General features: G+C 31.6%; 1 protein-coding gene across 9 annotated transcripts in view; it reads left to right on the plus strand.

Annotated features, from left to right (window-relative positions):
* GPHN (gephyrin) overlaps positions 1 to 12755 on the plus strand; it is a 425260-nt gene that overhangs the window by 239175 nt on the left and 173330 nt on the right. For all 9 annotated transcript variants that reach the window (XM_032482212.1, XM_032482207.1, XM_032482209.1 and 6 more), the window contains one exon: positions 2950 to 3084. In XM_032482212.1, coding sequence (XP_032338103.1) covers positions 2950 to 3084 — 135 coding nt within the window. The remainder of the gene's footprint in view (positions 1 to 2949; positions 3085 to 12755) is intronic.

A 12755-nucleotide genomic window follows, 5' to 3' on the forward strand; every position in this document is an offset into this window, starting at 1 on the left:
CTCTTTTCTTAAAATGAGGAGGATTTGGGGTTTTTTTTCTTTTTAATGGATTCTCTTTTGTTGTTGAGTTGAAGTATTCTTTATATATTCTGGATTTGGGACCATTATCAGATATGATTTGCAAATACTTTCTCCCATTCTATTGGTTATCTTTTCAGGTTTTCTTGATACTGTCCTGTGATGCACAGATCTTTTTAATTTTGATGCTGTCCAATTTGTCTAAATTTTCTTTTGTTCCTTATGTTTTTGGTATCATATCTAAGAATTAATTACCAAATCCAAGGTAAAGAATATTTGTTCCCCTATTTTCTTTTGAGACTCTTATCATTATAGCACTTACATTTAGATCTTTGATCCATTTTGAGATAATTTTTGTATATGGTGTGAAGTCAGGGTAGAACTTCACTTTTTTTAATGTAAATAACCAGTTGTTCTCTCCAATACTTGATATTTTATAACATCTCCTTGAAAATTTCTTCTCTTTTTCCTTTATGTTCACTGTCTTTGATTTTCCTCTTTTGTCTCTAACAATTTGTTAAAGATAGGGAGACTAAATAGTTTATCTTCCAAACTGAAATACTTTTGAAAGTGAGAAGATGTGCTATTTAGTAATTGAACCAGGATAATAGAATAAACCCAGATTATTCAAGGAAAACTAGGATGTACCATCATACTATTAACAGATTTTTCTTCTTTTTCTTTTATTAACCCCTTACTATGATTATCACCCAGAATTTTCAACTGGCATCTTTTGTTCTTTTAACATGCTCTTCTTGGGTGACCTGAAACATTTGCATGACTGAAACTGTCACCTCCATTACAATTCCTAAAGTATATATCCAATCCCTAACTTTCACCTGAGCTCCAGACTCATATTTCCAACAGCTTATTGGGTATTCCCAAACCAGTAACCCAAAAGTATGTACTTCAGAACTTAAATGTATCTTCTCCCTCAAATATCTTACTCTTTTGTTTATTGGAGGAGGGGGAGAGTGTTTGTGTGTGTGTGTGTGTGTGTGTGTGAGAGGCTGGAAATATATATCACACATGCATACTACTTTGTGCAGATGCTATAATAGTAGCAAAAACACAGTTTCAACGTCGTGACAATGCATTCTGGTGTGGGAGTTAGACATTTATCCAACTAGCACACATATAAATGTAGCTTAAGTGTGGGTAATTTCTGTGAAGGGGAGGAACATGATATTATGTGAAGCATAATAGGGGCAATTTGACCTTTTTAATACATGGCCTTTTTTATTAGACATAAGTGGCAACATATAGCTCTTCTAAATTAGACTACCTCCATTTAAAAAAATATTTATCGCAATTCAGTATTCAGTTGTACTAGCAAATGGAACCATTTTTCTTCTCAGAATTTCCACTGCTTTTCTTCCTAGTTACGGAAATATTGTTCATAAATCACATGGTAGTAATACCTTTGGTATTGAGGATGTAGGTATGGAAACTAAATAAAAGAGCTTCTAAGGAAATAGTATTATGTCCTTTACAAGAAAGAGATGATGTGTAAGATAAGGAGCACCTTTCTAGTGACAAAGTCTGGCTACTGCTTTCTTCTTTTCACATAGTTAGTGATATTTGTTGACTAAATGTGAATTGCTTATTCTTTTATCATTTCCCCTCTTGTGCACAAAACTTCTAAGTAGTCAAGTTCTCATTGAGATTTGAAGACCTATGTCCACTAGTACTAGCCCAGAACATGAACTAAATTATGCATAGCCCTAAATAATAAATTATATAATCAATATAAATATTAATAATTAAAAAATAAGAAATCCACCTTATTTTTCCTGATGTTTGTATATTTTTACTAATAGTGATACTCAATTTCATCAATCTTTACCATGTTGATAGGCATAACATAATAACAAGTCATAGCCAATAATTATTAAGTATTTAATACTTGGAAGTGCTAGATAATTTGTATACATTATCTTGTTTAACCTTCAGCAGTAATCGAGTGAGGTAAATGCGATCATCCACATATTTTAGTTAAAGGAAATGACAATTTAAAAAATATATACATCGGCAGTGGCCATTGCTACTCAGGCTGTCAGGCAGCCCGCCCCAAATCCCGCCACCCCCAGCCCCACCCCAACGCTCCCATGCTCCGTGTGAAGCCCTGGCCCCCACACCAGGGCATTAAGAAAATACACACACACACTGAGAAGAGTTTAATAAAGGACTATGATATTTACAAGATCTTGGGCAGATTTTAAGGAAAGCAACAAAACATAATGCAGCACCCTGGGACTAGTAATAATGGGAACTATTAAAAGTTGGAGCAAAGGAGGGAGCTGTTATTGGAATCCAGAAAAAAAAAGCTGTAAGCAAAGAAGATCATCTGATAGAGGCTGTGATCATAACCAACTGATGGTGACCTGGTAGAGAAGGAGCCAGGGGAATATATATCAGACTTTACTGTCCTCCAAATCTTTAGTTTCCTGACAGTGCCTCCCATTAGCTGAACCCAACTAGAGACCAGACAGCACAAAACAGCTAGCTTATTGATTATGTCTATACATGTTAGTTTGGAGCAGAGAGGGTGAAGAAGGGTGGACCATGACTCTGAAAGGGAAATGAAAAATATCCTATGAATTAAATAACTATTAAATGGCAGATCCAGTACATGAATGCCAAACACTTTGGTCCTCACTACAATACTATACTGCCTCATTAAAAAAAAAAAGCTCTGATGAAATATCATTTGACCAAAAAAAAAAAAAAAAATACTTTACATCTGAAGGTTTCTACTCAATCTCAAATTATTAGATGCTTTTATATGTAATGGTAAATGAGACCAAATATCTGATTGCTGAGCAGCAGAGAATGCCCACCCAAAAAAAAAAAAAAGTTTGCTGTAGGCAGTGATTTTACATATTGTTGGTATTTTCAGAATATTGAACCATATTTGTTCCTCTTGTTCAGATTCCCGATTCCATCATTTCTCGTGGTGTTCAGGTGCTCCCACGAGACACAGCCTCCCTCAGCACTACTCCTTCAGAATCTCCTCGTGCTCAGGCTACATCTCGCCTTTCTACGGCTTCCTGCCCAACACCAAAAGTAAGTACAGTTCCTTGGCACCTTACACTTGCTCTACTGTGTGAATCTGGGAAAACTAACCAATGTTTCCCTTTGCCTGTCAAGGTTGGATTGCATGCAAGATAATACAATGAAAAATGAATGGGCTATCCGATAGTTACTGCCTAATGTATCACAAATTGTCATATTAGGCTAACAGTAGAACAATAGAAATTTCATGCAAAATGCCTACTACATTATAGCTACAGGTATCACTTTCTGTAGCTCCTGTTTCTTTGCTGTAGACATGCTATTTTTTAGCATACTCATTAGTATAGATATGAAGTTACTTGTTTATGCAGAGGATGAATGTATTTCTGGCCAATAAACAGCAAGATTAACAAAATAAAATAATGTCACTAAAGGGATATTTTTTTAAACTTGGTCCAGGCTGGGGTAGCTCCCTGCTCTAGTATCATTCCAGATTTTTTCAAACGTATTCAACTTGGAATGTTGCTGCCTAATATTTGGAAACAAATCTAAATTGATTAGAAAGTTTTAATGCCAACCTTTCGGGGAGGGAGGATGTATCTTAGTATTTATTTTTTATAATTTTTCCCAAGTAAAATTATATAAGGGAATGGGGAAAGTATTAGACATTTATTTGCTGCCTGACATCTTCATGTGTATGATAAATTAAGTAGCAAACCTGATTATGACTGATGCTTTCTCCTGGAATATCCCTTCCCGGGTAAAGTTAGTCTTCTGTGCTTTTCAAGTTTTCTGTGGGATGGATCCAATATTAGCATCAAAAGGTTAGCAGTAACATTCCTTCTTATTTGATAAGACATGGTGTTAAGATATCAGGCTATATACTACATTTATTCCAGGGATTTGCAGGTAATTTTTCAAACCGTGGCTTTTTCTCTGTCATCAAATTAAGGACTTATACAGCTGTCTTCCTCAATTCCAACTTTCTATGAGTTTTATGAATGTCATCATTGGATTTGACTAGAAGCAATCTCAAGCATTTCTTGATATGTGTAGTGTAGTTGCTTTTGCATTCCATGGTACAGCCTTTTAAGCAGTCTTCAGTGTTACTGTTGTATATCATTGTTTTTAGACCTGTGTCAAAAATAACTGATATTACTTTTATAGCCTAAAAAAATTGAAGTCCTAAATCTTCAATGAAGAAAAGGTGTAAGAACATTCTAGGCATAAAACTTATGTTATACATTTATATTTTGGGTGCCAGTCAGCTACATGGAGTTCACAAGTTTTAAATTGGGTAGAAGAATCTCGTCCATGTCTTATAAATTTTTTGAACAGAATAATTTATGTTTTGATTTCATTAAATTCTAACTATACAAGTTGTACTCATTTATTAAATCTAGGAGATAATTAAAGCTAAATGTTAAGTCCACTATAAAAGTTTCCTCATTCAACAAATATTAAGACCTTAATGATGGGAATACAGAATTACCTAAGACACAAGTATTTTTTTTCCTTAGTGATACACTGTGTACATGAATATTTTAAGCTAAATTTAATTATGCATAGTAATTCTTGAGCCTTTTTAAAACTTTGTAATTACAAAGGGAATATTAAATACAATTTTTAAAATCACTTTGTATTTCCACATTTATTAAGTTAATTCACTTATTGCAAAACTGTAGGAGAACAAGAGGCTTGTCTTGATATTTTCCCGTAGTTAACATTTAGATGTTCAAATTGACAGTGAATTCAAATAAATGGTATATTTGAATATCTTTTTTTGAGGAATTTTTTTTCTGTATTTTTATCTAGGAATAAGATTCTGTTCCTTTTAGATAATTGTTACCAGCACCAGAATGTAACCTCAAAGATAAAATTATTACTTTGGTGTAATTTTTAAATTAAACTTTTAAGGTTGAATACTAATATAATTAAAAATTTTTGAATATTGATTTTTTAAAAAAAGAGTGAAGAAAGTCAAATTAATTTCCTATTAAAAATCTCAAATTATAAGATTGCTTAATGTAACCTAAACTTGATGCCTTTATATGTACTTTTATATCAGTGATAGGTATAATGTCTGCCCTCATGGAATTTACGGTTTAGTCAATGGTATACTGAAATAGATACATTTTAAATAAATTTATTTAGAATAACTAAAAATCATAATAAATATATAATGATAAAATGAAATCCATGCTAATAAGAAATAAAAATGTATAGTGATAGTAATAAGAGGGAAATCTCACTTAGGATGATCAAAGGAGGCCTAGAGTAACATTTCACCAGGGAAATGAAGAATTAGTATAAAAACAAACCTTTTGCTAGGTAGAGGTTGTGAGAATTATATTCAGCAATAATAACCACCGTCAAGGCAGTTGTCACCAATCAAGAACTCTCAGACTAAAACCTCACTTTTACGTAAATAGCCTAAGTCAGTGACTTCAAAATCTAACTTCAGATGTCAGTTCTTTTCATTTTAAATAATGGTTTGTTTGTTTGTTTGTTTTGCCTTTGCCTACTGAGTCACATTTCAAGGCCATAGGATTTAGCAACTAAATTTGTTCTAGGTAATTTTTTTAATTTTAATTTTGTAGCATAAAAATTTAAAGCAGAGAAGAAATCAAAAAGTAAGTCAGGTTTTCTAGCATGCACAAGGTCCTGGGTTCAATCCCAATACTTACACTAAAAACAAATAAATAAAAACCTAATTACTTTCCTCCCTCCCCGGCAAAAAAGTAAGTCAGGTTTCTAATTCAAGATATGGGTAAATGATGATGTTATTAACTATATTAAGGAATAAAAAAGAAAAAGCAAAGGAGAGTTAATACCTTTTGGTTTTGAATGTGTTCAGTCTAAGATATGTACGAGACATCCCAGGAATGATTTCTAGCGCAAAATTAGAACACAGGTTGAGTTTGACATTGTTACTGTTACTGTTAACTGCATTTTGGATGTGGTGTTTATAATTTAGTACATATTACTGTTGGCCAAACCCCGTAGAAATCCCCCTTCTGAAGATTAGGCAGGCAGTCTGTCTTGTGTAGACATATATGTGCAAATAAGTTTTCTTTACATTGGAAATACAATACAGTCTTGAGAAATCAGCACTAGAAAGAGCACTTGACTTGATAATAGAAAACCTGGATTCAAATGCTGTTTTCTCTATTTAATAACTATACTGCATTAAGCAAGTTGTTCCACTTCTTTGAGCTTTGTGTCCAGGATGAAACTGCTGATCCTTGCCTCCCCAGCAGAGTTATTAATCTATTAAATAAGTCTTTGCCTAGTGCTCAAAAAGCAGTGGTAAACAAATAACATTGTTCTTGGCTTTATAAACAGATAAAACAGGCAACTACAAATTATAATAGTGCTATGATTTATCAGCAGGAGTACAGAATACTCTTGAATAATCATCAGAAACACTTAACATAGTCTTTGTGAAAACACAGGAGGGTTAAATAACCAAATTATGATTCAAAACTAACAGTTCTAAGCTTTCCTTGTGTAACTTTTTATCACTGGGCAGTTTTTAAACTGAAAGACTTGCTGTCCATTTGCGTCTATGCATCTATTTCTTTTAGGTCAACAGCTATAATATTAAACATTATTTTGATTTCACATTTTGTATGCTCACTGCAATATAATGTCTTAGATTGTGCTTTGATCCTTTTAGATTTTCCTGCTATAGTGAGAACAAGATCTATAAGATAAACCATTTGGATTTCCTTTTTAGTATGCTTGTCACAATCTAATAAAGACAACAAGATGTTATCTTTTTAAACAATTCTTCATTGAATGGCATTGTCTCTAGCAAAAAATTTATTTGGTGAAATGACATAATATTTTATTTTAAATGGGGAAAAATAATTTCTTTTATATCAGATATTTTCTTTTAATGAAATCTGACTGAAGTGACAAATGCTTTTCACTCTTCTTATTTGAAGACACAGTGAAGTATAGTTTAAGACCAAACTTGGAATTTTAGTCTTTCGTTGCTCTAAGTAAACTAGTGCCTAAGCCAAAAAAGTCTGGTATGTAGATTCTGTGAGTGGGCAATATCTAGAGGACTCAAGTTCTAAAATGGTGATAGTCTCCCACAAGTGGTTTGCTAAAAGAATAATTCTATAACATAAATTCTGTTTTAAAGTGAGCATGATTCACAACTGAAATGAGTTCTGATTTTCACTTATGAAAGGCAGTAGCATCTCTATTAGAACCAAGAGGCTTGAGGTAGAGATTAATGGCAGAACAAAAAAGAAAAAAAATACAAACTTTTAGTTTACCATTCCACATGGATGTTATTAAAATAGGGAAAATTTCTAAAGACCAATTCAATTTTCCTTTTATTTCCTAAGCATCTGAAGTTTGACTTAAATAAATAAATAAATGTAGTCTCTTGTTATATATTCCCTTGTACCTCAAAGTTTAGAATAGAATTTTGTGCCCAGATTAACCAGCAAGTTATTTTTTTTCTCTTAGAAATAAAATATAAATACTATCTAGCTAGTTAAACTAAAGTTTATAAAATAATTCAAAATGATGCATTTTGAAATATCTTTATGAAGGATGTGTTCATTTAATAATTAATAATGTCTAATCTTATATTCAAACAAAGTACAGGATTATGACTTCTCTTATAGCTTCAATAGTTGTCCTTTGAACAAAAGAATTTAGATTACTCTGGATAAAGAATAAACTATTTTCATAACTCACAATTTTAATGTGAATGTCTGAAAGGTAGTGTGATTTCATTTACATATAAAAATGGCATTATTGATCCAGTATCAGGGTAATATTTTCTCTGAGATTTTTCTCCTAGTGATATTAGCTTTAAAAAACTATTTTATATTATCATCACTTTCCTTTGTGAACACCAGGGTGATTGTGTAATATGGCTAATTCATTGGTTCTCAAGTCTGTGGTGAGTCTCATGAAGTTGCTAAAATTCTAGCTTAGATCAGGGCCCTAACTGGGGCCTACAGATTATTTCCCACTGTTTTTAAGGGCCTAAATGAAATCAGTTAGACTGTACTAAGCATCACGTTTCTTTGCTTTTGTCTGAAGTCATATCACCATTGGTATATCAACAACTGTTCAGCTGTTAATGACATTATAGAAACGTATGGGTTCTACATATGGAGTCAACAAACACCAGAAAGTTTAGATAACACTGAATGGATGACATTAATTAATGTAATAAAGTACATTCTCTGAACAAAAAAAATATATATAAGTTTTTTTGTGCAAAGTTAACTGCCCCATCTTGGGGATATTGAGCAATAATATTCTCAACATTGTTGGTCAGATTCAGCAGTTCTCAAATTTAATGGTCTCAGGACCCATTCACACACTTTAAAATTATTAAGGATCTCAAATAGCTTATTTATGTGGGTTTTATCTGGTGATGTTTACTGTACTGAAAATTGAAACTGAGAAATTTTTTAATGTTTATTTGTTTCAAAATGAGAACAGTAAGGCCTTTATATGTTAATATAAATAACATTGTTATAGAAAAAATAACATTTTCCAAAATTAAAATCTGAAAATGATGGCATTGTTTTACATTTTTTCGTATTCATTTTGATGTCTGGTTTAATAGAAGACAGCTGGATTCTCACATCTGCTTCTGTACTCAGTCTATTGTGGTATGTTTTGGTTGAAAAATATAAAGAAACAAATCCATTCTCACATATTTATGTAGTTAGAAAAGAAAGGACTATTTTAATAGAATTTTCAGAGAATTGTGGATATTCTTTGACACTACATCAAAAATTTTAAATTGATAATCTTTCAAAAGTTGGTTGAAGTGTGTAATCTAAAACCCTGTCAAGGACCATTTCATACTCCTGTATGTTAAGATCTATTGCTCTATCTTGAAATTTGAATGGATCTTATATCCAGGCATGATTTTGGAACACACTTTTTGATCACATAGAAAATGTAAGTTCTTCTAACTGTTGATTATATCAAAATCATCTTCATTAATATAACTGCCAAGCTCATCAAAAAAGCTTGAAACCATCGGAAGCTCTCAAGTTCAGGGTGATATACATTTTTCACAATTCTAGTTTTTATTTAAAACCTAGACTTTTTCCTTTTGAAAAAAGCAACAAATCTTATTCATTTTCCTTGAATTGACTGGCTCATTTCATTTTCAAGAAACTGTCTACCAACATTTAAGTCTGAATAGTCATAGTTTGTCAGTCATTCTTTCAGGTGAATGATGGTCTGTGCAAAACCTGGCTAGTTCGGCTTGCAACTCAAACTGTTAAGTGCTTTTCTCTGAGACACCTATCATTCTTTGGTATGCAGCAGAAGTATTTTATTCACACTTCCCATTTTGTCACATTCAAGGGACCAGTTTCAATTAAATTGAATTAGTATTTACTATTTAATTGAGGACAATGTTAAATGAAACTATTAGTATATAGTGGTGAATAATATAATAAATATTCATACTGTTTGGATCCACTGCCTTAATTTTTACTAATGTACAACCCACCTTTGCTTTTGTAACATCAGTGCAAATGTCAGCATAGTGTAAGAGGCAAATAATGTCTTAGTATTATTATTAAAATAATTTGGCCTTGTGGATCCCTGAAAGAATATCAGGAACCCCCATGAGTCCTTGGACAACACTTGAAGAACTACCAGTATAATCAAATGAGCAAAGACGTTTATGTTTCTTGAAGACATCCTAGGTCAAAATTATATGTATTTAATTTTATTTCTCTTTAATTTTCATTTAGACCATGCTACAGTGGTATTCTCATTCCAGAGATCTTATCCTTTGTATTAATGGCCACCAGTATCATGCTGCATATAAATAATTCACCCTGACTCTATGATCCAGAGTAATTCTAGGACAGAGAACAGAGCTTCTTCTCCTTGATTCAAAATAATAGAATGCTTCACAAAGTCTTTCAAAGATATAACCAAAAATTGTCATTCCCAGCTAACTTTACTCATTTCCAGTGTGGGTACTACTTCTATATTTGTATAGCAACTGATGTTTCCCTAGGATATCCTGTCTACTTAGTTACACAGGGAGCCCTCTTTTACGTCATAACCTAGTTGTTGGAAGATAATTTTATTAGGGATAATGTTGGGGATGACTTCTTTTATAATTAGTTTGAAACATTTAAAATTGGTGAGATGTATACAAAATAAAATTTTCCACTTCTTTAAAAAAAAAATTAGATGGACATTACTAGGCCAGCACAGACATATGTCAATACTCAGCTGGCATTCTTTTTATACCCTCCAGGCTAATTTACTCACTTGCATTAAATGCCTGGCTACTATTGACTTTTGAGTAACTGATTTCCACTCTCATTCATTATTGTCTAGTTTCTCCTTCTTTATGACAACATGTTTATTTTGCTATTCTGGTCTGATAGCAAAATAGATTTCTGAGACTTCAAATAAAGAAATGTTTTCATATCCTTTTGTAATAAAAAAGGTGCTACTCAGAATACTAAAGTACTTCACATTTTGAAAAAACTAAAATCAGATAATGTATTTTAGCTCTTAGTTTTGAGTTTACAAATTATTTTAAATGGCTTTCCTATGACATTCTGCTAACTATACAGGATTTTTACATTGACTTCTGTTTCTTCATTCATCTAACTGTGTCCCCCCTTTATATATAATGAAAATTGAAAATGGAATTCTCTCATCCTTTTCTAATTATTTAATGTTCACAGAATTATATTCATGATTGAAACTAAGTATAACTTAACTGTGAAATTTTAATTACCACTCTGAAATCTGAGTTGCAGATGAAATTCGATTAGCTCACCTGAGAAGATATAACTAACCAGCAATTATTAGCTAGAGAAATAACAATTTTATAGCTTAGACAGTCTATAAGTGGCATGGCCTTTTTTATTTGAAAAAAGTGATAATCATGCTCATTTTAGAAAATTTTGAAAATTCGTATAAGCAAAAACAGAGTTCCTGTGAGACTACCCTTAATAAATAACAACTTAAAATTTTGCTATATATCATTCTGATTTTTTTTCTATACACTAAGTATTTTATATAAATGGATCATGATGGGAAGTCAGGAAGGGAGTGATTAAGAGCCTAGGTTCTGGAGTGTGGCAGGTTTGGTGATGAATCTTAGCTTTATCCCTTACTAGATGTTTGGCTTTCAGAACATAACTTCACCTCTATAACCTTAATTATCTCATCTATAAAATGAAAATAATGCTGTTTGCAACATAGGGTTGTTTTAAGGTTTAAATTTTAAAATGCATGTGAATCACTTACCACATTGTTAAAAATATAAGAAATGATCACTACATGTTAGCTACTATTACTAAACTATATAATATTTTAACCTATCATTCATTTACTAACATGAACATCTTTCTATGCCATAAACATCTTTACATGTTTTTAAATTATCTTCTACAACATTAATGTCAAGTATTGCTCAGTATTCTAATTTTGGGGTATAGCATACTTTTTTCCACTGTCCCTATTTTGGACATTTTAGTTATCTCATATTTCCTAGTTTTAAAAATAATGATGTGATAATCCTCTGGAAGTTAAATGTTTTAGAGTCTTCATATAGATATTCATATGGATATCATGAAGAGATCATTTTTACATCTTCATGAATTCAATTTAATGGTATTCTGGAAGAAACAATTTTTAGCATTTGCATTTGACTGAGTTACTGACACTTATTTAAAATTATGAATGTAAAGTTTGAAAAGTCAACAGTATTGAATCTTTAAAAGTATTGCACTATGAGGCACTAAATATTGAGGATCAACCCTAGTCTACCACTTTATAACTTTGTGAGAACTAGTAGACCTCAGTTTTTATGTCTGTAACATCATGATATTAAATTAAGTAGCCTCTAAAGTCCCTAAGCCTATAATTCTGTTCTTTTGAACTAGATTTCTACACTGACTAAATAAATATTATCATTCTTTTACCCTTCTCTCTGATATTATGTTACTGTCCAATTATTTATTTTATCTTTTGCATTTCATGCTACTTCATAAAGTTAGAGATTATCAACTGAAAATGTTCTGGCTTCATTTAAGATTTTTCTCGTTTAGGTCAAACTTGTCTCTGTGAAATAGAATATTGACTTCTCTTGCTATCCACTTTCATTTTTTTCAAGTTATAGGAAGTGAGAACTGTAGAAATATAAGGAATAGTGAAATTAAAAATACTAGCTTTCTGTTTAATTTCATACTTTAATTTAATTTTAATTTAACTTTGATTCCTATAAACTTCTTTTTATAGGTTTGGGGTATTTTTTGTACAAAGACAGCCCAACAAAAATAATCTATGCCATCATTATTTCAGCAGCAGAATTGATTAAATATAGCCATGATTCAAATCTATATATTTAACTGACCATGTCTCATTCATGACTTTAATAGAGAGCATCTCCCAAACTAAACTATTTTTAGGTCTTTATATTTTAAAATGATACATAATCTAAAATTAGTCATGCATTTTCTTGCCCAAAACTTCAGGTTTATCTGCTCTCCCTTATTCTACTTGTATTAAAGAGAAAGCACACATTAATTCAGAAATTCATTCTGTGAATATTTTTTAGTGCATATTATATCAAATACTGTGCTAGGTGTTGGGAATATAGCAATGGATAGACTTATTAATCCTGATCTCAAGGATCTTATAGTGGAGCTGATGTGAAAAAAAAAATTTTTTTTACAACAGATCTATCA

The sequence above is a fragment of the Camelus ferus genome, chromosome 6 (assembly GCF_009834535.1).
Source record: "Camelus ferus isolate YT-003-E chromosome 6, BCGSAC_Cfer_1.0, whole genome shotgun sequence".
NCBI lineage: Eukaryota > Metazoa > Chordata > Mammalia > Artiodactyla > Camelidae > Camelus > Camelus ferus.